This window comes from Erinaceus europaeus, chromosome 12, assembly GCF_950295315.1.
Source record: "Erinaceus europaeus chromosome 12, mEriEur2.1, whole genome shotgun sequence".
NCBI classification, from domain to species: domain Eukaryota; kingdom Metazoa; phylum Chordata; class Mammalia; order Eulipotyphla; family Erinaceidae; genus Erinaceus; species Erinaceus europaeus.
The window spans coordinates 39,170,755-39,195,856 of record NC_080173.1 but is presented as its reverse complement, the minus strand read 5'-3'; the positions used below and the strand labels follow the sequence as shown (position 1 = coordinate 39,195,856).

General features: G+C 43.1%; 1 protein-coding gene across 5 annotated transcripts in view; it reads right to left on the bottom strand.

Annotated features, from left to right (window-relative positions):
• Positions 1-20,506, bottom strand: part of ULK2 (unc-51 like autophagy activating kinase 2) — a 102,339-nt gene extending 81,833 nt beyond the window's left edge. For 2 of the 5 annotated variants that reach the window (XM_060203171.1, XM_060203173.1), the window contains exons 1-3: positions 19,858-20,505; positions 18,361-18,453; positions 16,829-16,870 (exon numbers count right to left, since the gene is read on the bottom strand). In XM_060203171.1, coding sequence (XP_060059154.1) covers positions 16,829-16,870; positions 18,361-18,453; positions 19,858-19,947 — 225 coding nt within the window. In that variant the 5' untranslated portion in view covers positions 19,948-20,505. Of the gene's footprint in view, positions 1-16,828; positions 16,871-18,360; positions 18,457-19,857 lie in introns of those variants that run through there. The other 3 variants (XM_060203172.1, XM_060203175.1, XM_060203174.1) reach the window with 3 other exon arrangements.
• Between the last annotated feature and the right edge of the window lie 4,596 nt (positions 20,507-25,102).

The window sequence follows — 25,102 nt, the reverse complement described above, 5'->3', positions numbered from 1 at the left end:
GGTAGTGCAGCGACTTAAGCTCATATGGCACAAAGTGCAAGGACAGGCATAAGGATGCCCAGTTGGAGCCCCCAGCTCCCCACCTACAGGGAGGAGTCACTTCACTGGTGGTGAAGTAGGTCTGCAGTGTCTATCTTTCTCCCCCACCTCTGTCTTCTCCTCCTCTCTCCATTTTTCTCTATCCTATCCAACAACAATGACATCAATAACAACAATGATAACTACAACGATAAAACAACAAAAGGTGAGAAAAAATAGTCTCAGGAGCAGTGGATTTGTGGTGCAGACACTGAGCCCTGGAGACAAAAAAAAAAAGACCAGTCAAGCGGTAGCTCAGCCAGTTAAGCACACATGGCATAAAGCACAAGGACCAGCACATGGATCCCAGTTCTAGCACCCAACTTCCCATCTGAAAGGGGGGGGTCGATTCACAGACAGTGAAGCAGGTCTGCAGGTGTCTCTCTTTCTGTCCCCCCGTCTTTCCCTCCTCTCTCCATTTCTCTCATTTCTCTCTGTCCTATCTAACAATGACATCAATAACTACAACAACAGTGAAAAACAGTAAGGACAACAAAAGGGAAAAATAAATAAAAAAAGAGTTTAGACCAGGGAAAACAGAAGCAACTGGTGGCACAGTTATATACAAATAATGTCAAAGGTCATAATTATGGTGGTGTTGTGTATGATACAGCAAATCCAAACAAAGTGATATTTCAAAGTTAACCCAATTGCCAAATAATATGATTATAGCAATAACTACTGCTTTCTTAAACCCTAAGACAACAGGAACCTCCTGCTTCCTCTATAGAGCCTATATTTCCCCCAGTCCTTGGAACCTTTAGGGTGGGGCTCACTTTCCTGCATGCTTCTCTCAGTTCAAACCAAATGATATTGCATCCGCAGATCCCAACCTAATCAATGCAACGTGTACCACCTCAGCATGCTTCACTTCAGACTGTGTCCAGAGACGTCAGGCATGGAACGTCAACCCTTCAGCCTCATTACTCAGGTGAGACCTTTCCTTTCATAGGATTTTCTAATTCCAGTCCAGGTAGTTCACTTCCTAACAAAGTCCCAAAACCTAGATATAGACCACGTCCCATGAGATAGAGCATATGTTCACATGTATCCATAAATCAGGGCAAAATATATACCCTAAAGCAAAAGCACACAATAGTCTACAGTGAGTCAGTATAAAGTTCATAATGAAATAGTGTCTACTTAGATATCCTCCTCACCTACTTCCTATTAGACTTCCCTCACTCACTCCAAAGCTAACCTTAGCAAAGCAAGGGCTGCAAAAGCTGAATAAGGGCAAGAGACTGGCATACTTTAACGATGACTCTTTAGTCACCCCATCAGCTGGGGCCCTATTCGGGGAGTCCTAAGATTCCCAAACAGACGTGACGGGCCTAGACCTCGACATCTCTAGACCTAGACATCTGTATCAGGACCTAGACCTAGACATCTCTATCAGGAACAACACAACAGACCCCTTTGTGGGCCTACCATAGGACCCTCAACTTGGATCAACAACAGTAGAGAATGTTCCATCCTCTGAAAGGAGGCTGTACAACATACAGTATGCTACACCTGAGGAAGATGGGTCGATATTGGGGCAGCCTGGAACGTTCCTACTCATGACCACAGAATGTGAGCTCAGATCTACAGGTCACTTGGGCTCCTAAGCTGAATACGGGCCCCAGATCACATCAAGTCAGTGGGATTTACAGTCAACAATATTTATACACCTTTCCCGTATCTGGGAGCTACTCTCTTCCCTGGTCCAGCATTCTGGTCTTTTTTCCAGCCATGACATCATTTCCCCAGACAATAACTTGTATCCAGCTGCATTTCAGATTTCAGCCTCAGGGGAAAAAAAACTGGTATAGTCATGGGCCCTTTGGAATATAACTAAAATATGCCTACTAGCTATTTACAAAATGGAGACACACACCCCCAACTCTATCTGCACTATTCCAGCCTTTAGGTTCATTATTAGTCAAAAATTTGTTTAGCTTTATATGTTAACTCTCTTTACAGCCAGCAGGTTCCAGATGCTACCATGATGCCAACCTGACTTCCCTGGACAGACGACCCCACCAATGTGTCCTGGAGCTCCCCTTCCCCAAAGCCCCGTCCCACTAGGGAGAGAGAGAGAGACAGGCTGGGAGTATTGACTGACCTGTCAATGCCCATGTTCAGTGGAGAAGCAATTACAGAAGCCAGACCATCAACCTTCTGCACCCCATAATGACCTTGGGTCCATACTCCCAGAGGGTTAAAGAATAAGAAAACTATCAAGGAAGGGCAATGGGATACGGAGTTGTAGTGGTAGGAATTATGTGGAATTGTATTCCTCTTATCCTACAGTTTTGTCAATGTTTCCTTTTTATAAATAAAATTTAAAAAATAACTACAACAACAAAAGGGAATAAACAATAAATATTTTTTTAAAAACTGTATACACACATCAATTTTAAGTCTTAAAGGAAGCACAACAGTGATTTTGTCTGAAAAACAGAAACAAAGTATCAGGAAAAGGTATTTCCTTTTAATTTATATACTTATCACTTGATTTCTTCCTACCACCCCCACCACAAGAGCATTCATTGCTCAGCTCTGACTTATAGTGGTACTGGGGATTAAATCTAGGACCTGGAAGCCTCACGTATGGTGGCCTTTTGTACAACCATTATGCTACCTCCCCAGCCCCTGAATCACTTTTTTCTACTGAGGGAGGGCTTATTACTTATTTTTTTTAAAAGGTTTTTTATATTTTTTTGTTGTCCTTGTTGTTTTATTGCTGTTATGGATTCCAGAAGAATTTAAAGACGGGTGCTGTCTTTGTTGATCTCACAGCAGCCTATGACACGGTCTGGCACCGTGGTCTCCTAGTCAAGATCTCAAGATGCCTGCCTCCATGGGTGGCCAACACTATATCGTTTCTTCTCCAAAACAGAAGATTCCGGGTGCATCTGGGTGACAAGTCTAGCAGATGGAGACTTGTCTCAAGTGGCCTCCCCCAGGGCTCTGTTCTGGCTCCTGCGCTATTTAATATTTACATCAATGACCTCCCAGAAATTTCTTTAAGGAAGTTCATCTACGCCGATGACATCTGCTGTGCAACTCAGGCATCCAAGTTCGACATCCTCGAGGAAACACTCACGAAAGACGTGTCTCTGATATCTGATTACTGTAAAAAATGGCGACTAATTCCTAGCACTGCAAAAACGGTATCATCTGTTTTCCATCTACACCATGCCTCGGCCTCGCGTGAACTTAATGTGCAGCTTGGCGATACGAGAATCCGGCATGAAGCCCAGCCAGTCTATCTTGGCATTACTCTCGATCGCACTCTGTCATTTCACGAACATCTCATAAAAACTGCAGCAAAGGTGGGCGCAAGGAATAATATCATTGCAAGACTGGCCAGCTCCTCATGGGGCATGAGCGCTTCCACACTACGATCATCATCTCTGGCATTATGCTATTCCACTGCAGAATACTGTGCCCCAGTATGGTTCCGTAGCCCCCATGTCCACTTGGTCGATTCCAAATTATATTCCTCCATGAGGATAATTTCTGGAACCATCCGTTCCACCCCGGTTCCATGGCTGCCAGTTCTTAGCAACATCGCCCCGCCAGATATTCGTCCCACGTCTACGCTCGACCGGACGTGCCAATATACGCGGATATCTTCGCCCACCCTGTCCAACGCTTGACGTCTCGTCACCCAATCTGGTCCCCTACGCCTACACTGAACTTCTCTGTTCCAGACTCTTAGAAACAGAGTTGGCAGTCAGCTGAGGTAAAGAACAAACACCTCATCACAGACCCCTGCAAGCGTCAACCCGGCTTTGACCTAGCACGTTATGATTGGGCCCTCCTCAATCGTTATCGAACAGGCCATGGCTGGTGCGCCGCTATGTTCCATCGCTGGGGAGCCAGAGACGACCCGAACTGCCCCTGCGGCTACAGACAGACTATGACCCACATAGTCAACGACTGCCACCTCTCCAGATTCAAAGGAGGTCTCGAAACTTTACATCAGGCTCAACCTGACACTGTTGACTGGCTACAGAAGAAGGGCAAACGCTAGAAGAAGAAGAATTGATGTCGTCATTGTTGGATAGGACAGAGTGAAATGGAGAGAGGAGGGGGAGAGAAAGATAGACACCTGCAGACCAGACCTGCTTCACCACTTGTGAAGCAACTCCCCTGCAGGTAGGAAGCTGGAGGCTCGAACTGGGATCCTTCTGCCAGTCCTTGTGCTTCACACCACATGCTCTTAACCCACTGTGCCACTGCCCAGCTCCCAGCTTATTACTTTTTTAAGTTAATAACAATTATGTTACACAACTGAAACTGCTATATGCCAACTACACCTCCATTCAATTTTTTTTAAGTTTTTTTAATATTTTATTTTATTTATTTATTCCCTTTTGTTGCCCTTGTTGTTTTATTGTTGTAGTTATTATTATTGTTGTCGTCATTGTTGGATAGGACAGAGAGAAATGGAGAGAGGAGGGGAAGACAGAGAGGAGGAGAGAAAGATAGACACCTGCAGACCTGCTTCACCGCCTGTGAAGCGACTCTCCTGCAGGTGGGGAGCCGGGGTTCGAACCGGGATCCTTATGCCGGTCCTTATGCTTTGCGCCACCTGCGCTTAACCCGCTGCGCTACAGCCCGACTCCCACCTCCATTCAATTTTTAAAATATTTTTATTTAATTATTATTGGATAAAGACAGAGAAATTGAGGGAGGAGGAAACAGAGAAGGAAAGAGGCAGAGAGACACCTACAGCCCTGCTTAACCTCTTGTGAAGCTTTCTCCCTGCAGTTGGGGACCAGGGCCTTGAACCTGGCACTGTAAAATGTGCACTTAACCAGGTGCACCATCACCTGGCCCCCCCCCATTAATTTTTTTTAAAGATGTATTCATTTATCAATAAGAGAAAAGATGAGAGAAAGAAAAAAACCGGAATATCACTCTGGCACATGCAGTGTCAGGAATGAAGCTCAGGGCCCTCCACTTGGAAGTCCTGAGCTGCCAATTTCTTAAAAATATTTTTTCAAATAAAAATAAAATAAAACAGGGTGGGGGTAGACAGCATAATGGTTATGTAAAGGGACTCGTGCACCTGAGGTTCCAAAGTTCCAGAGTCAATCCCCGCACCACCATAAACCAGAGTTTAGCAGTGCTCTGGTAAAATAAAATAAACTTTAAATATATATTAAATTGGGGGTAGATAGCATAATGGTTATGCAAACAAACTCTCATGCCTGAGGCTACAAGATACTACGTTCAATCTCCCATACCACCATAAGCCACAGCTGAGTAGTGCTCTGGTTAAAAAAAAAAATTAGAAAAAGAGGAAGTTAGGTGGTAGTGCAGTAGGTTAAGCACAGATGGCACAAAGCGCAAGGACCTTAGTAAGGATCCCAGTTCGAGCCCCCAGCTCCCCACCTGCAGGGGAGTTGCTTCATAAGCGGTGAAGCAGGTCTGCAGGAGTCTTTCTTTCCCCGTCTTCCCCACCTCTCTCCATTTCTCTCTGTCCTATCCAACAACAATGACAACGATAGTAACTACAACAATAAAAAACAACAAGGGCAACAAAATGGAATAAATAAATACAAAAAAGAATTTAAAATAAATAAATAAAAAAGAAAAGAAATATATATTAAGTTTGGTCTCTGCTCCAATTTTTCTAATTCATTCTCCACTCTGAAGGCAACTTTAGGTTCCTGCATGAGGAAAAGAGGATACATTACTCCTGTAGCCCTCGTTGAGTTATCATCTCCACTTTACTGAGAAAGGAAAAATATGTGTCTTACTTCATATACTAAACTGGAAATTGATATTGTTTTAAAAGGGGGGTGCTAGCAGGGCCCATGTGGAGTCACATATCAACGCCCACATCAGCAAAACAAGGCATGATACTCAACCTGAAATGCAATCACATTTCCCAGAAATGTGACCTTTAGCCTGATCATTACTAATGAAGTAATCTGCCTGATGGGTTCCTTCCATTCCCCAAAGGAAGGTGCACTTGCCTGAAATCTGAAAATATTACCTTATCTCACCCTCTTTCTGTCAATAAAAGCTTTTCACTTTGTACAGGCCTTTGGAGAGTTACTTAGATCTTTCCATCTATTTGGCTGAGTTTTTGCTTTTTAACAATATTAAGAACAGTTCTGTACAGAGAGAGTGAGCAAGTGCACAAACACATTCACTGGGTAACATGCAGGGCTAACACCACATGAAGGTGCTATGAGACCAGAAGATATTCCAGTACTTCTCTCTCTCATCCATCCATATATATATGGCTTGGAGCAGTAGAATCACACATGCTCTGCCAAACAAATAAAAAACAATGGAGGAGGGGATAAGGCCCCTCATAACTGAAGCATGAAGGGTAGCTACCAGGAATTGGTATGTCAGTCCCACTCTCCCCTCCCCACAAATCACTGATGATCAGTGATTTAACTGATGATGCCTATGGAGGAAGCTTCCTTCTATAAAGGCCAAAAAGGATGGTGTTAGATCTTCCAGGCTGATGAGCACACAAACATTCTAGAAGGGTGTTCCCAAAAGCTACAGAAGCTCCACATTCTGAATGGGGGGTTCACCACACACAGACCCTAGCCTAAAGTTGTATATTTTCATAATAAACTGGAAATGTAGTTAAGTAAGATGTTTCTCTCAGTTCTGTGAACCATCTAACAAATCAAAAAACTCAAAAAGGCAGTTGGTGCCTCTGATCTACAGCCAGCAGGTCAAGGGTTAGTGGGATAGCATAGTGGTTATGTAAAGAAACTTTCCTGCCTGAAGCACCAAGGTCCCAAGATCAATCCCCAATACCACCACAAGCCAGAGCTGAGCAGTGCTCTTGTGGGGAAAAAAATTATATTAAAAACAAAAATTTTATCTACTTAGCAAGTCAGAAGTACAGGTAACAAGCTATACTTGTGACCAGCATGGTGTGTGTGTGTGTGTGTGTGTGTGTGTGTGTGTGTGTGTACACATACATACAACCTTATAGGACTGAGCTCTTAACCTAGGAGATCTGATGTAAACTCAGATATCAGAAATAAGCTTGCTGCTTTTATATGCTGCTGGGCATTGAACCCAAGCCCTCATGCATGTAAGGCATGTGCTCTACCACAGGACTGTATTCCTGACCTAAATTTTTTTTTTTAAGAGTGAGAGACCAAAGCACTTCACCATCCATGGAAAGTAGCTTATTTTGTCTTTTTTTACTCTCTCACATAGTGTCAAGGGCTGATCCAGGGCTGAGCCACCTTGCAAACTCCAAAACATATCAGGGTTTTTTTTTGTTTTTCCTCCAGGATTATCAATTGGGCTAGGTGCTGGCACTAAAAAATTCACTGCAGTTTGATTTAGAGTACCTAAAGAAAGTGTTATATTGAAGTGACAGCAAAATAGTTCACTTGAATAGTGCACTGCTTTGACACGTGTGGCCCAGGTTTGAGCTATAGTCTTCCTCCCTCTCCCTCTCTCCCCTTGCCAATACCCCCCAAAAAAACAACAACAGTATTACTAGAAATGTTTGAATAAAGATCCAAAGAAGTTAGATGATACATCTGTATGGATATGCTAGAGACACACAAAAATATCTGCGCATTCATTTTATCAGCAAGATGGTCCTAGGCAGAAGGAAAAACAGAACAAAGGAGCAGAGCATGGAATGCTTCAGAAACCACGCAGTGGTATATGTGCATGGAGCAGTCTCAAGATGGAGATGGAGCCAGAGGTAACAGGGTCAGACTGTGTCAATAAGGACTTTGGCTTTTACTCTTAGGAACAGGATGGGTCCAGGCAGAGAATAAACATGCCCTGACTTATACTGTCAGCATTACTTTGATTGAAATATTGAGAGTATTCTTTCATGGTATGGAAACAAAACAGTGCCAGACTTGGTTCCAAAAAAATTCTTTCAATTCACATTTCTACCAGTAAGGATGACTACACTATTTTAAATATGGCAACTATACATGTACAAGTGACATTTCATTGGTATTTAGTTGACATTTCCCTGACCACTTGTTTGTGAACATAATTTCACATAAGTCATTTTATTTCCTTAGGAGAACCAAAAGACAACTTTTTTTTTTTTTAGGATTTACATGCTTTAGATAGATTAGCCATCTAGATAAATTAGCCATTTATCTGCCATAATTTTCCCCAACTATTGCTTGTTACTGGCCTTTTCTTTGCATTTACTTAAGTATAATTTATCTCTACTAAGATGCATACATTTAAGTGTATAGTTCAATGTGTTGGAACTAGTATAAACATCCATATGAGAACATTTGCACTAGCATAAACCTATGGGACTAGATCAAATTAAAAAGCTTCTGCACAGCAAAAGAAACCAATACCCAAACAAAGAGACTCCTCACAGAATGGGAGAAGATCTTTACATGCCATACATCAGACAAGAGATTAATAACCAAAATATATAAAGAGCTTGCCAAACTCAACAACAAGAAAACAAATGACCCATCCAAAAATAGGGAGAGGACATGGACAGAATATTCACCACAGAAGAGATCCAAAAGGCTAAGAAACACATGAAAAAAATGCTCCAAGTCTTTGATTGTCAGAGAAATGCAAATAAAGACAACAATGAGATATCACTGCACTCCTGTGAGAATGTCACACTTCAGAAAAGGTAGCAGCAACAAATGCTGGAGAGGTTGTGGGGTCAAAAGAACCCTCCTGCACTGCTGTTGGGAATGTAAACTGGTCCAGCCTCTGTGGAAAACAGTCTGGAGAACTCTCAGAAGGCTAGAAATGGGCCTACCCTATGATCCTGCAATTCCTCTCCTGGGGATATATCCTAAGGAACCCAACACACCCATACAAAAAAGATCTGTGTACACATATGTTCTTAGCAGCACAATTTGTAATAGCCAAAACCTGGAAGCAACACAGGTGTCCAACAACAGAAGAGTGGCTGAGCAAGTTGTGGTATATATATACAATGGAATACTACTCAGCTATAAAAAATGGTTACTTCACCATTTTCAGCAGATCTTGGATGGACCTTGAAAAATTCATGTTAAGTGAAATAAGTCAGAAACAGAAGGATGAATATGGGATGATCTCACTCTCAGGCAGAAGTTGAAAAACAAGATCAGAAGAGAAAACACAAGTAGAACCTGAACTGGAATAGGCATATTGCACCAAAGTAAAAGACTCTGGGGTGGTTGTGGGACGGAGGGGGAGAATACAGGTCCAAAAAGGATGACAGAGGACCTAGTGGGGGTTGTATTGTTATATGGAAAACTGGAAAATGCCATGCATGTACAAAATACTGTATTTACTGTCAAATGTAAAACATTAATTCCTCAATAAAGAAATACATTTTAAAAAAAGAACATTTGCCCTAATACCAAAACATTCCTTTATACCCCTTTTGCTATCAATTCCAACTACCAAAAGGAAATTTCTGATTCCTATCACCCTAGCTTCTTCTTGAAACTCACAAAAACAAAGCCAAAAAGTAATAGTAAATGGTTGGGCTTCCCCCGCCCCAACATATTACATAACAGTCATATAACTTATGGTCTATATTAATGTCTGTTCCTTTTTATAGCTATCAATTGCTCATGGCATTATTTGCCAGAAGACAGATCTGTGGGGTTTTTTTTTTTCAATTTTTTTAAATTTATTTATTTTCCCTTTTGTTGCCCTTGTTGTCTTTTTATTGTTGTTGTAGTTATTATTATTGTTGTTGCTATTGATGTCGTCATTGTTAGGACAGAGAGAAATGGAGATGAGGGGAAGAGAAAGATAGACACCTGCAGACCTGCTTCACGGCTTGTGAAGCGACCCCCCTGAGGTAGAGAGCCGCGGCCTTGAACCGGGATCCTTATGCCTGTTCTTGTGCTTTGTGCCACGTGCACTTAACCCGCTGCACTACCGCCCAACTCCCAGATCTGTTTATTTTTAAGACAAAAACAAATGGAAAATCATAAAAAAATGAAGGAAAGGTGTTTTGGTTCATGTCTCCCACTTGCATAAGAAAATAAAGGAAAAAGACTTAAAAACTAAAGTTATGACTGGAGAGATAGTATAATGGTTATGCAAAAAAAGATTTTCATGCCTGAAATTTAAAAGTCCCAGGTCCGTGGCCCAGGAGATGGCACACTGGGTAAGGCATTGGACTCTCAAGTCTGAGATCCTGAGTTCAATCCCCGGCAGCACATGTACCAGAGTGATGTCTGGTTCTCTCTCTCTCGCCTACCGTTTCTCATGAATAAATAAATAAAATATATATTTTTTAAAAAGTCCCAGGTTCAACTACCAGCATGACCATAAGCCAGAGCTGAGCAGTGCTCGGGTTAAAAAAATTTCTTCCTAATCAAAACACTTCACTATTTCTTGAATTATATATTTTAATCTGAATGTTATAAGACTGCTGTTGCTTATTTTATAGATCTCAGTCTTTTTTTTTTTTTTTTGAGAGAGAGACATGCAGAGAAAGACACACACAGAGAGAAACACCAGAGCACTGCTCAGCTCTGTGGTGTGGGAAATTGAACCTGGGACTTTGGAGCCTCAGGCATGAGTCTGTTTGCTATCATTATGCTGTCTCCCCTGCCCTAGATCTCAGTCTTTATTTGAAAATTGTTTTATGAAATAATAAGACTTTGAATATAACCTCGCTTTCCCAGATATTTTAATTTTGCTACCACTATCTATTATTTTTTCTCACTATACTAAAAAACTGTCAAGAGGTGGGTATCTGCAACCACTGACAATCATTCAAGTAAGTATCCCTCACTGACAATATGTATTTCATGCTCAGAATACTCAAATATATGCACCTATTTAAAAAGACACAATATCACTTTCCTGATTTTAAAACTCATTTAGGCATTCTCCAAAGACATATAGATGGCCCAAAGGCATATGAAAAAATACTCAAGCTCACTTAACATTAAGGAAATGCAAATTAAAGCCATAATGAGAGATCACCTCATACTAGTATCACAAAAGAGCAGAAACAACAAATAGAGGGCTAGAGGGTGGCACACCTGGTTAAGTGCACAGATCACCATGTGCAAGGATGTAAGTTTAAGCCCCTAGCCCCCAACTGTAATGGAAAACTTTACAAGCAGTGCTACAGGTGTATGTCACTCTCTCCCGCTCAATCCCCATTCCCTCTCAATTTCTCTCTGTTCTATCAAATAAAATAAAGTTTCAGAAAAAAATACTGATTATTAACAAAAGAAACAACAAATATTGTTGAAAATGCAAAATTAGAAGCACTTGGTTTTTTATTGTTTTTATATTCATATATATATATTTTTTTTTTGGATAGAGACAGAGAAATTGAGAGGGAAGAGGGAGACAGAGAGGTGGGAGGAGACAGGCCTGCAAGCACTGTTTTTACCACTACAGGTGGAGACCAGATGCTTGAACCCCGGTCCTAGTGCTAGGTAATGTGTATGCTCGAGCAGACACATCACCACCTGCCTCCAGGAGCACTTGTATGCTGTTAGTGGGGAGAATTGTTGCATCTTACATAGAAAAGAGTTTGGAGAAGTCTTTAACAGGTAATTAGGTGAAGGAGATGAGTTGGATGATATAGGTGCAGGGATGTAGTAAAGTGCTATAGAGCACAGGATTCTCATGTATGAAGCCTTGGGTTCATTTTCAGGCACAAAAAAAAAAAATAATAATGTGGCTTTGTTATATTAAGTTGTGCAATATAAGCTTGATGGACTGTTACTCAGTTATTAAAAAGATGAAGCCGGGGCCAAGTGGTGGCTCACCAGTTACAATGCACAAGGGCCCAGGTTCAAGCCCCTCGTCCCCACCTGCAGAGGGAAAGCTTCACAAGTGGTGAAGCAGTGCTGCAGGTGTCTCTCTGTCTATCTCCTCCTTCCTTCTCAATTTCTGATGGTCTCTATCAAATAAATAAATAAAGATAATTAAAACATTTGAAAAATCATTAAAAAAGATGAAGCCATGCCTTTTGAGATAACATGCCAAGTGAGACAAATCAGGAAACAATGGTGGAGCAGTGCAGTAATCTCTCTCCTCTCTGTCTCTCAAAAAAAGGGGGTGAGATCAGGCGGTAGTGCAGCGGGTTAAGCGCAGGTGGTGCAAGGTGAAAGGACTGGTGTAAGAATACTTGTTTGAGCCCCCAGCTTCCCACCTGCAGGGGAGTCGCTTCACAGGCAGTGAAACAGGTCTGCAGGTGTCTTTCTCTCCCCCTCTCTGTCTTCCCCTCCTCTCTCCATTTCTCTGTTCTATCCAACAACAAATGACATCAACAATAACAACAATAAACACAACAAGGCTACAACAACAAGGGCAACAGAATGGGGGAAAATGGCCTCCAGGAGCAGTGGATTCATGGTGCAGGCACTGAGTCCCAGCAATAACTCTGGAGGCAAAAAAATAAGGGGGGATAGTAGAGGAGGCAGAGGGTGAGGGATGGGGGAAAAGGAGGAGGAAAAAATGTTAGGCCTAGGAGTCCATTCAGTAGTGTCATAAATGTCCAAAGCCCTGCATTCTTTCCCCTTTCTCAGGAACCTTATCCGGCCCCAAAGTGGGTTGTCCTGCTTCTCCCAGCCCCCATGTTGTTTCTTTCAGACCCCTCTAGTAGTTCTCTCTAATGGCATTATGCAAACTTATAGTTAATAGTTAGTAACCATTCTCTTCATGTCACCTTATCCAACATATTATGAGCACAAAGGTAAGAACTATTCTATTTGGTTTGTCACTATATTCCTAACTGGTTTAAGCACTACTAATCACAAAGAAATAAGCAGGAAAAACGAACACAGCAGAAGTATCACAAAGTCAGACAATAAAGTCAGAGAAGAGACACGAAAAGGTAAATAAAGCACAAATACAGTCAGTATGCTAGTGATTTTTTTTTGCCTCCAGGATTATCACTGGACCTCAGTGCCTGCACTACGAATCCACTGCACCTGGAGGATGTTTTTTCCCTTTCTGTTGAACTTGCTGTTTATCGTCATCATTGTTATTATTTTATTTTTTTTATTTAATTTATTCCATTTTGTTGCCCTTGTTGTTTTATTGTTGTAGTTATTATTGTTGTTGTTATTGATGTCGTCGTTGTTGGATAGGACAGAGAGAAAAGGAGAGAGGAGGGGAGACAGAGAGGGGGAGAGAAAGACACCTGCAGACCTGATTCACCACTTGTGAAGCACCTCCCCTACAGGTAAGGAGCTGGGGGCTTGAACCAGGATCCTTACACCAGAGTCCTCGCTTTGTGCCACCTGCACTTAACCCACTGAGCTACCACCAACTCCCTGTTGTTATTATTGTTATTATTGTTATTATTGTTATTATTATCCATTTCTCTCTGTCCTATCTAACAACGAATTGCGTCAACAAGGGCAATAATAATAACCACAACGAAGCTACAACAAGGGCAACAAAAGGGGGGGAAAAAATGGCCTCCAGGAGCGGTGGATTCATGGTGCAGGCACCGAGCCCAGCAATAACCCTGGAGGAGGAAAAAATAATAATAAAAATAATAATAAAAAATAACAAAATTAAATTAAATTTAAAAAAATTAATAAATAAATAAAAATAAAAAAGAAACAACTATATGGTCAGTGTTACACTTATACAAAAAAGGAAATGTAATACAGAAATTTAATGAGTCAAGTTGTACTTCTATAAAAAATACTATTAGCAATAAGTCTTTCATAAAGAAAAAATCCAAAATAAGGGCTGGGTGGTGGCATACCTGCTTGAGCGTACATGTTACAATATGCAAGGACCCAGGTTCAAGTCCCCAACTGCAGGGGAAAGCTTCATGAGTGGTGAATCAGTCTCTCTTCCTCTCTGTTGCCCCCTCTTCCCTCTCAATTTCTGGCTGTCTCTAGCCAATAAATAAATAAAGATAACTAAAAAAAGAAAAAAAATGAACCCACCTTCTCTGACCCATCTTGGACAGAGCTAGAAGGAATTATGTTAAGTGAGCTAAGTCAGAAAGATAAAGATGAGTATGGGATGATCCCACTCATCAACAGAAGTTGAGAAAGAAGAATAGAAAGGGAAACTAAAAGCAGAATTTGACTAAATCTGGAGTAGGGCACCAAAGTAAAAACCCTGGGGTAAGGGTGAGGGTGGATATTCAGCTTCCCAGGGCGGTGGGGGGAGACGGGGGTGGGGGTAGGATAAGACACAGTCTTTTAGTGGTGGGAATGGTGTTTATGTACACTCCTATTAATCTGTAGTCATATAAATCTCTATTTAATTAATATGAGAGGGGAAAATTGATTGTATGTCTCAAACTTTTTAAAGCACAGACTGAGTCTTTTTAATACATATGCTGAGTCTTTGATATGTTGACTCTCTCAAAAGCATAGACCAGGGAGAACAGAAGCAACCAGTGGCACAGCTATACACAAATAATATCAAAGGACATAAATTATGGTGATGTTGGGTATTATACAGCAAATCCTAACAAAGGGATTTTTCAAAGTTAACCCAATTAACAATGTGATTATAATAGTAACTATTGTCTTCTTGAACCCCAAGACAAAAGGAACCTCAGATTTCCACTATAAAGCCTATATTTCCCCCAGTCCTGGAACCTTAGGGTGGGGCGCACTTTCCTGCAAGCTTCTCTTAATTCATACCAAATAATATTGCATCTACCAATCCCAACCTAATCAACGCAACAAATACCACCTCAGCACGCTTCACTTCAGACTGTGTCCAGAGACTTCAGGTGTGGAATGACAACCCTTCAGCTTCATTACTTGGGTGAGACCTTTCCTTTCATAATATGCTCTAAATCCATTCCAGGCAGTTCACTTCCTAACAAAGTACCAAAACCTAGATATAGACCAGGTCCCCTGAGATAGAGCATATGTTCACACGTATCCATAGACTAGGGCAAAATATATACCTGAAAGCAGAAGTACACAAGAGTCTGCAGTGAGTACCCCCCCCCCCAACACTTCATCTGCACTATTCCAGCCTTTAGGTCCATGACTATTCAACAATTTGTTTGGCTTTGTATGTTGACTCTCTTTTTAGCCACCAAGTTCCAGATGCCAGCATAATGCAGACCAGACTTCCTGGACAGACGACCTCACCAATGTGTGCTGGAGCTCCACTTCCCCAGAACCCCACCCTACTATAAAAAGAGAGAGGCAGGCTGGGAATATGGATCGACCAGTCAATGCCCATGTTCAGCAGGGAAGCAATTACAGAAGCCAGACCTTCCACCTTCTGCATCCCACAATGACCTTGGGTCCATACTCCCAGAGGGTTAAAGAATAGGAAAGCTGGGAGTCGGGCTGTAGCACAGCGGGTTAAGCGCAGGTGGCGCAAAGCACAAGGACCAGCATAAGGATCCCGGTTCGAACCCCGGCTCCCCACCTGCAGGGGAGTCGCTTCACAGACGGTGAAGCAGGTCTGCAGGTGTCTATCTTTCTCTCCTCCTCTCTGTCTTCCCCTCCTCTCTCCATTTCTCTCTGTCCTATCCAACAACGACAACAACAATAATAACTACAAAAAAAAAAAAAAAAACAAGGGCAACAAAAGGGAATAAATAAATAAAAATAAATATTTAAAAAATAAAAATAAAATAAAAAATATTAATTAAAAAAAGAATAGGAAAGCTATCAGGGGAGGGGACAGGATACAGAGATCTGGTGGTGGGAATTGTGTGGAGTTGTACCCCTCTTGTCCTATGGTTTTGTTAATGTCTCCTTTTTTAAATAAATAAATATATACATACATAAAAAAAAATTCAGTCTGTGGCCATACCACCCTGAACATGCCTGAACTCATCTGATCTCAGAAACTAGGGCTAGAGAAAGAAATAGCACAGTGTTTATGCACAAGATCTGTCACACCTGAGTCTCCTCGGTCCCAGGTTCAGTCCCCAGCACTACCATAAACCAGATTTGAGCAGTGTTTTCTGGCTTACAAAAAAAAAAAAAAAACGAATTCAGAAACCAGAGCAGGCACCTCAAAATAAAATGAACTTTAACCTGTGCCAAAATGCTATCACAGTTCCATCTTGGTGAATATGAGGTTTTCTAGTTTTTGTTTATTTTATTTCCTAATATCTACAAATAAGAACAAGAAAAAGGACTCTGATCTCTTATAGGTCCATAAAACATACCCTTTCTACATTTTTCACAGAAATGCTAGAGTTGGTTATCAATATTTTTCCACTTAAAACAATATTATCCATATATTATATGACTGTTAATAAATTTACTCAAGTAGACATTATTTTATCCTATTGCCTGATGACATTTTAAAGATGCAATTCAAGCCACATCTTTTGAACAATAAGGCAATTTTCTACTATGATTAATTTAAATATGTGTGTGTGTGTGTGTGTGTGTGTGTGTGTGTGTGTGTGTGTGTGAGTGTGTGAGTGTGTGTGTGTGTGTGTGTGTGTGTGTGTTTTGCCTCCAGGCTTATCGCTGGGGCTTGGTGCCTGCACTACAAATCCACTGTTCCTATCCCCATTTTTCCCATTTTTGTTGCCGTTGTTACTGTTATTGCTTTTGTTGTTGTTGAACAGGACAGAGAGAAATTGAGAGAGGAGGGGAAGACAGAGAGAGGGAGAGAAAGATAGACACCTGCAGACCTGTTTCACCGTTTATGAAGTGACTCCCCTGCAGGTAGGGAGCCGGGGGCTTGAACCAGGATCCTTAAGCTGATCCTTATGTTCTGCGCCATGTGCACTTAACCCACTGCACTACTGCCCAGTCCCCAAATGTTAAGTTCTTAATATATTAACAGACATGCACATTTAAAAAAAAACAAAATAAGATACCTGAACATCATAGAGTGCTACAATGTTTTCATGCTGAAGTTCCTGTTAAAGAAATTGGGAATTTAAAACATCTGTATTTATTTTCACAATGCTAATACAATTCAATATGCAAATAAAATTAAATATATACAGATATATAAATATACACTTTTTCTGATATACCTTTTTTTTTTAATTTTTGCTGCATTAGAACAATTCAATCTACTTTGGAGTTAGAAATGTACCTGATCAGGCAGAGGGTAGATAGCATAATGGTTATGCAAAGAGACTCTCATGCCAGAGGCTCCAAAGTCTCAGGTTCAATCCCCCACACCACAATAAACCAGAGCTAAACAGTGCTCTGGTAAAAATAATAATAACAATAAATGAAAGGAATGTACCTGATCAAACTTACTTGGGGCCTAAATATTTTCCACTCCTTTTTTTTAAAAATGTATACCCAGATTTTATTTTATTTCTCATTAACAATGAAAAACAAAACACCGTCTCACTATTTATTAATCTGCATGGAATGTCTAAGACTGACCACAGAATCTCAGGCATAAATCTTTTTTTTTTTTATTTCTTTATTGGGGGATTATTGGTTAACAGTCAACAGGAAAATACAATAGTTTGAACATGTGTGGCATTTCTCAGTTTTTCATATAACAATTCAAACCCCACTCTGTCTTCTAGGACCTGAAACCTTTCTCTCTCCAATCTTATTTTTTAAAGTCTTAAGAAGATGAGAACTTTTTAGTCACAGATAAATGTTATAATATGGTCACAGATTTCCTACTAGCCTTCTAAATTTAATATACAATTTCTAACAATATAGATATAATGCCCCCAGAGAGCTCTTTAAAAGTAAATTATTTGCCTCAAGAAAATTCTTACCAAAGAGCTCTGAACTGATTACTTGTTTTGATGAAAACAGATGTGAGATGAGGTTTCCATGCTCAAATTAGTTTGGGAAACACTGGGTTAAATACATCTAATCCAGTTTCATCATTGCATCATTTTTTCAGTCTTTGTTTTAATGAGCCAAGAGCTTTGTGACTCTCCAAGTAGTATTTAGTAAACAAGATTCTCCACATTTGACATGGGGACACTTTTTTCTTTCCCTCAAAGCATGTCATTTAAATAACTGCCTGAAACTTTGAAACTCTCTTCAATGTAACAAGGAAAAAAAAATCCTAACTGTCCCATTCACCACAAAAAAAAAAAAAAAAAGTAATGAGGCAGATAATGTGTAAAACAGACCAGTCTCTTCTCAAGCAATAGCACAACCAGGGAAATGTTGAAATTACCAGACACTCAAATGTTTTCAAAGAATCGTTCCAAGCATGGCCAAGAGCCACAAACATCTATCTTAAAAATAGCTTCAGAGTACTCGATCTTTCAAAATATTCAGCATGCAAAAATGAGAACAACAGGTGAAAATTCTCAAACTTGGGCCCCACTGCTAAATCTCAAAGCATAGCATCATGTATGTATTTAGTTTAAAATAAGTCTCACCTACTATCAAAAGCCACAGAAGAAAGAAAACATACCTTTAAGATTTTAATTTCCTTCCCCAGCAGTAACTGCGATTTGGACAAGTTCTTTTTATTAATACTTTTAATAGCTACTTCCCAATCAGTTTTCTGAAGAGGAAAAAACAGTTGTTACTCCTAGAAATTATTCCACACGGCTAATTCCTGGGTGGGGGGAACCTTGAAAAATTATTTCATAAGTCATACTGAAGCAAACTAATGTTCTATAGAACTAGACACTAAAAATAATATGAAGCCCACTAAGTAACCAGCATTGGGGTTAGAGAGAATATGGCTTGTAGCCATTTACATTACAGAGGAATGTGGCTAATAAACTGGAAGGTGGTATATGGTTAACTGAGAACAGAATTTGATAGGCTGGCAGGATTAAACCAGACTCCAACTTTAAAAAAAAAAAAAAAAACTTATTCCCTCTTGTTGCCCTTGTTTCATTGTTGTAGTTATTATTGTTATTGATGTCATCATTGTTGGACAGGACAGAGAGAAATGGAGAGAGGAGGGGAAGACAGAGAGGGGAGAGAAACACACCTGCAAACCTGCTTCACTGCCTGTGAAGCGACTCCCCTTGCAGGTGGGGAGCCAGTGGTTCAAACCAGGATCCTTACAATGTTCTTTGCCTTTTGCACCACGTGCGCTTAACCGCGCTGCACTACTGCCCAACTCCCCCAGCTTTTTTTTTAACCACTTGAGTTTTAAGTTATTTAATAATAGGTGAAAAGCATATATTTCCTCCTCTGGTGAGCAATCTGGTCACCCCATTCTAAATAAGCCTCTTGGTAACGACTACAACTACCAAGCCCTACACTAACATTTCCACTCCCGAGGTGACTTTCCAAATTCTTTAGATTCTAAAACCTCGTGTGACCCTGTTTGCCACACAGCAAAAGTTGAAGAAGGAAAAAAAAAATAGGGCTTGAACATGCTTTGTTTATTTGGGCTAAAGTGGGGGGGGGGGTGGATCGTCCAACCATCTTTTCCAGCTGAAGCCGATTTCCAAGAAAGGGCAGGCAGGCTGGGGCAGGCCTGGCTGCAGAGGGACCAGTGCTGAGAATGTGACAACCCTGCACCCTGGGGGGGGGGGGGGGGTAAGAACCTGGCGCAGGTGGGAATCCGCCTGGGTTACATCAGCTCTGCGATTGCCGCCTCACAAGTGCCCGGGGCGGGGTGGATACCCGGGTAGGTTCCTGCCGCGCCCCAGTGGGTTTTGGGGGAGGTGCGTCTTTGGGGTTCGGGGCGCACTGACTCGGGGAGCTGCCTCCCGCGGGCAGGGGGCGAGCCCCGCTGAGCACTGTGGCTCCCGGGGTGCGCACGAGGGGGGAGGGCCACAGGGGTGGAGCAGGGCCATAGGGGTGGAGCACAGCCCCGCCGCAGACAATCCCCGCCCGGCTCCTAGCGCGCGTCGGGAGCCCAGACTTCCAAGCCCGCCGGCCCGAATGCGGCCCGCACACTCGGGCGTGGGCATGGGCATCAGCCCAACCGGCTGGCGGGGCTCACCTGGCGGTGCCGCCCCCGAAAGACCACGGCGAAGGCCCCGTGTCCCACGAGGTCCCTCTTGCTGTACTCGAAGTCGCCCACCACCTCCATGGCCGCGTCCCGGGGGCAAGCAGCGGGCGGCCAGGCGAGCGGGCGGCGGTGGCGGCGGCGGCCGGGATCAGCACCGCGGGGCCCCAGGCCCGGAACGCGCCCGAGGGCCGCCGCACTGGGGCAGCCGGGGCCCCGAGCTGGGGCGGGCGCTCATGCCGAGAGGCCGCGGCGGGGGTGGGGGAGGCTACCAAGCGGGGCCGAGGTCAGCGAGGCCTGGCCCGACCCCAGGCTCTCTTCATGGCCCGGCCCGCTGCCGGCCACGGGCTCCCTGGCGAAGCGGCCTCGGGGAAGCCGGGCCAGGGGCGCCGCGGCCGTCAGTGTTCGCGCCCGGAGTCACACGCGCGCTCGAGAGAGGCGAGGAGTCCAATGCTCCCCATGCCCCGCTGCTCCGGCCGCTTCGGGGCTAGCCTACCCGGGCGCTCCTGCTGTGGCCGCCGCCCTAGGATCGTCACAGCCCGGGCAGAGCCCGCGCGCTTCCCTCCCGGCTGCGCCCAACGCACAGGAGCGCGCCCGGCCGCTCCCGCGAGGACTGCCCGCCTCCGCGACGTCAGCAAGATTTGTAGGACACAGCGCGCGGCCGCCCGCTGCCTCCGCCGGGAAAAGGAGTGCGCACACTCCTGAAGGCCCCCAGTAACCATCGCTGCGGAATCTCCAGGCCCTCAGCGTGGCGGAGAAGCGGGCTGCGAGTCCGCATAGCTCAAGTTAGCTACCCGCTGCAGCCTACACTGAAACCAGAGGCCGTGCTGCCAGACTGGATCCCTGACCCTGTTGAGTTCACAGCTCAATTCTGCAGAAGTTGGTGCGTGGGGGGTGGCTATGCACATGGCTGGGGTCGGGGGGGACATGCTGGGCTTCTGTGGGGAACTTATGGCAGTTCAAGACTATTTCCAAGGAACCGTTGAGGCCTACCGATTCTGGGGTGTAGGTTGAGCCCCAGGATCGGTCTCCGCATGCCTACTGTGACATAGATGTTACTTAGAGCTAAGAGCCAGAAAGGACCTGGAGGCCAGGAGAAGCTTAGGAGCTGGCCTTACCCTTCTGCCCTGCCCCAGCCCAAGAGAGGATGGTCAGGCCCCCCAGCTCCCCGTGGAAAAGCAATTGCTGTCCCTTGGCATGACTTAGAAAAATGTTGGGGAGCTGTCATTCAGCTGTGGGTCTCTGACAAACTCATCCTTCTGAGAAGATGAAGTCACACACACCTTTTTTTTTTATTTTAAAGATCTTATTTATTTATGAGAAAGATAGGAGAAAGAGCCAGACATCACTCTGGCACATGTGTTATCGGGGATCGAACTCAGGACCTCATGCATGAGAGTCCAAAGCTTTACCACTTTGCCACCTCCCAGACCACATACATGCCCCTACCCCTTTCTTTTCCAATGATTATTCATCGTAGTACCCTGTATACGTCACTGAATTGATTTTTCCTTTGCTAGCTGGCCTGGTGGTGTTTTGGTAGTTGGTCCAGTCTAGAAGACATGCCCCCCCAAAGCTGCAGGGGTTCTCCCCTTCCTGCACCCAGTACTCTGACATCACTGCCTAAGTTTTCAAGGGCTTTAGTGAAAGAGGACTCGGCAGCTCAGTTTCTGGGTGGCCTGCCAGTTTGACCTCAGGCTTACTGGAAGGGCTTAAAGGAGCTTTTTTCTACTTTATCATTAAAGTTTCTAGTGACAAGGAAGTTATGGTCAATTTTCCCTTATGGAAGTGCCGTGTGAAACCATTCTTATAAATGATGTGCTTTAAAATGTCAAAGAAAACTCTGGTCCTATCGGCCAGGGAGCTAGTTCAAATGATGGGTCACAGGACTTGCATCTCTGAGGTTCCCTGCTCTAGCCCAGAGCTCCAGCACCACATGTAGAGGGAGTGGGGACATGGGGTGGGGGAGGTGTGTGCTCTGGTTCCTATGTCTATCTTTGTGTATGTTTCATGTGAAGCTATCCCTATTAAAAATATTTATTTATTAATGAATAAAGGAGAAAGAACCAGAGCATCACTCAGGCACGAGATACTAGCAGTCAAATTCAACACCTCATGCTCAAGAGTTCAATGGTGGGAGTCGGACAGTAGCGCAGCGGGTTAAGCGCACGTGGCGCAAAGCGCAAGGATCAGCCTAAGGATGCCTGTTTGAGCCCCCGGCTCACCACCTGCAGGGGAGTCACTTCACAGGCGGTGAAACAGGTCTGCAGGTGTCTGTCTTTCTCTCCCCTTCTCTGTCTTCCCCTCCTCTCTCCATTTTTCTGTCCTATCCAACAACGACGACATCAATAACAACAACAACTACAACAATAAAACAACAAGGGCAACAAAAGGGAATAAGTAAATGAATATATATAAAAAGAAATGTTTTTTTTTAAAAAAAGAGTTCTATGCTTTATCCACTGTGCCACCTGCCAGTGGCCATATAGCCTTTTTTTTAAAAAAAAAAAAACTTATTTGATATATTTTTTAAATTTATTTTATTTTTTATTTACTTGTTTTATTGTTGTAGTTATTACTATTCTCGTTGTTGTTGGGTAAGACAGAGAGAAATGGAGAGAGGAGGGGAAGACAGAAGAGGAGAGAAAGACAGACACCTGCAGACCTACTTCATTGCCTGTGAAGCGACTCCCCTGCAGGTGGGGAGCTGGGGGCTCGAACCGAGATATTTTTTTTTAATATATTTAAATTTTTTTCTTTTTATTTATTTATTCCCTTTTGTTGTCATTGTTGTTTTATTGTTGTAGTTACTATTGATGTCGTTGTTGTTGGCTAGGACAGAGAGAAATGCAGAGGAAGGGAAGACAGATGGGGAGAGAAAAACACCCGCAGACCTGCTACACCGCCTGTGAAGCGACCCATCTGCAGGTGGAAAGCCGGGGGCTCGACGGATCCTTACGCCGGTCCTTGCACTTTGGGCCACCTGCGCTTAACCTGCTGCACTACCGCCCAACTCCCTCGAACCGAGATTTTTGTGCTGGTCCTTGCCTTTTGCACCATGTGCGCTTAACCCGCTGCACTACCACCCGACTCCCTAGCCTGCTTTTTTTTTTTAAGTTGTTTTGTTTTGTTTTGTTTTTTGTTTAATGAGACAACAAGAGCATCACACAGGCTTATGTAATGCCAGGTTTGAGCAGGAGACCTCATACTTGAGAGTCCAATGTTTTATCCACTACTTTAACAACTTCCAGGTTGCTGAAATAATTTTTTTTTTAAAAAAAGGCCCTCTATTATAATTGTGTGCTCAGTTTGTTTAGTGTGTTTTCTTTCAAGTTACTGCCCTATGTCAGAATTATAATCCTACTACTGGGAATATAACTGACAAGCTCATCCTGCTGAGAAGTCACACACAATTTTTTTTTTTTGCATGATGCATGCGGTCCTCCTGTATGCCTGCAAAGTAACTGCCTCCATCTCTGCAAAGTGGCCTCTGAAAGCTGGACAAACAACATATGCACATCAGAACTCAGGTGGGCAGCCTAGCAGTATGATGAACTCTCTCCCTCAAACCTTCAAAAAACAGTGGCCTAGATTTCTCTTCCTACCAGTGCATGAATCTGACCCTGGTGACTATTGGATGCTGTGAAAAGCTGTAGCCTTCAAAAAATCAAGAGCACACAGAGAAAGTTTGCATATGTGTATACACAGTCGACACAAAGGCAGTCAGTTATTCCAAGAAGAAAATCAATTTATTGTGGCCCGAGAGGTGGCACAGTAGATTAAGATTAAGTAGATCTTCATGCATGAGGTCCCAAGTTCAATTCCCAACATCACACATGCCAAAGTGATGCTCTGGTTCTCTCTCCTCCTTGCCTTCTCATAAGTAAATAAATAGGGACTGAGCACAAATGCTACCACCATGTGCAAGGACCTCAGTTTCAAGTCCCTGGTCCCCACCTACATGGGGAAAGCTTCATGAGTGATAAAGCAGGTCTGCAGGAATCTCTCTCCCTCTCTGCATCCCCTACTCTCTCAAGTGTAAGAAAAGTAAAAGAAAAAAGAAGGGAAAATGGCCATTAGGAGCAGTGGAAGGCATTGAGTCCCAGTAATAACTTTAGTAATAAAAATAAGTAGGGCAAGGCACAAGGACCGGTGTAAGGAACCCGGTTCGAGCCCCCGGCTCCCCACCTGCAGGGGAGTCTTTTCCTCCTCTCTCCACTTCTCTCTATCCTATCCAACAACGGCGACAACAATAATAACTACAACAACAAGGGCAACAAAAGGGAATAAATAAATATTTTTTAAAAATTAAAAAATAAGTAGGGGAGGCTGGATGGTGGCACAACCAGTTAAGCAAACATAGTGCAAAGCACAAGGACCCGAGAAAGGATCTCGGTTTGAGCACCCAGCTCCCCACATGCAGGGGGCGGGGGTCACTTCACACATGGTAAAGCAGGTCTGCAGGTGTCTTTCTCTACCCTCTGTCTTCCCCTCCTCTCAATTTCTCTCTGTCCTATCCAACAACAGCAACTTCAACAATACCAGCAACAACAACACCAACAACAATGGAAAAAAAGATAGCCACTAGGAGCAGTGGATTCATACTGCAGGCATTGAGCCCTAATGATAACTCTGGAGGCAATACATACATACATACATACATACATATAAGTGAATGTAGGGGAATGGAACTAGCATAATGGTTATGCAAAAAGACTTTTATGCCTTGAGGCTATAAAATCCTAGCACCATCATAAGCCAGAGCTTAGCAATACTGGAAAAATAGAATAAAGCAAAACTAAATAAACAAATATTTTTAAAAATGGCTTTATTGGGAAACAACAGTAAAAGAACAGATAAGAGAGTACATTTTGGATCAGCAAGATAGTTCACCTGAATAGTACAAGTGCACAACTCAGGTTGGAGTCCAGACTCCATTAAACACTAGAGGAAGTTTTAGTGCTATGGAGTCTCTCCTCTCCCACTGCCCTCTATTTTTCCCCTACTCAGATACAAGACATGCTAGGCACTGTAGTTCACTGGTTGCCTATGCATAGACACTCTCTTCTAGCTCCTGGACTCAGTGCAATGTGACATCTGTCTATTATTTTTCACATTTCTCTCTCTGATACAGATCTTTCTCTGAAAGCTTCATGGATCCACAGGTATCTCCTGGCTCAATGACCTCCTGTCCCTAAATGCCAGGAAGGAACTTCCCTGTGTGCGGTGTCTCACACCA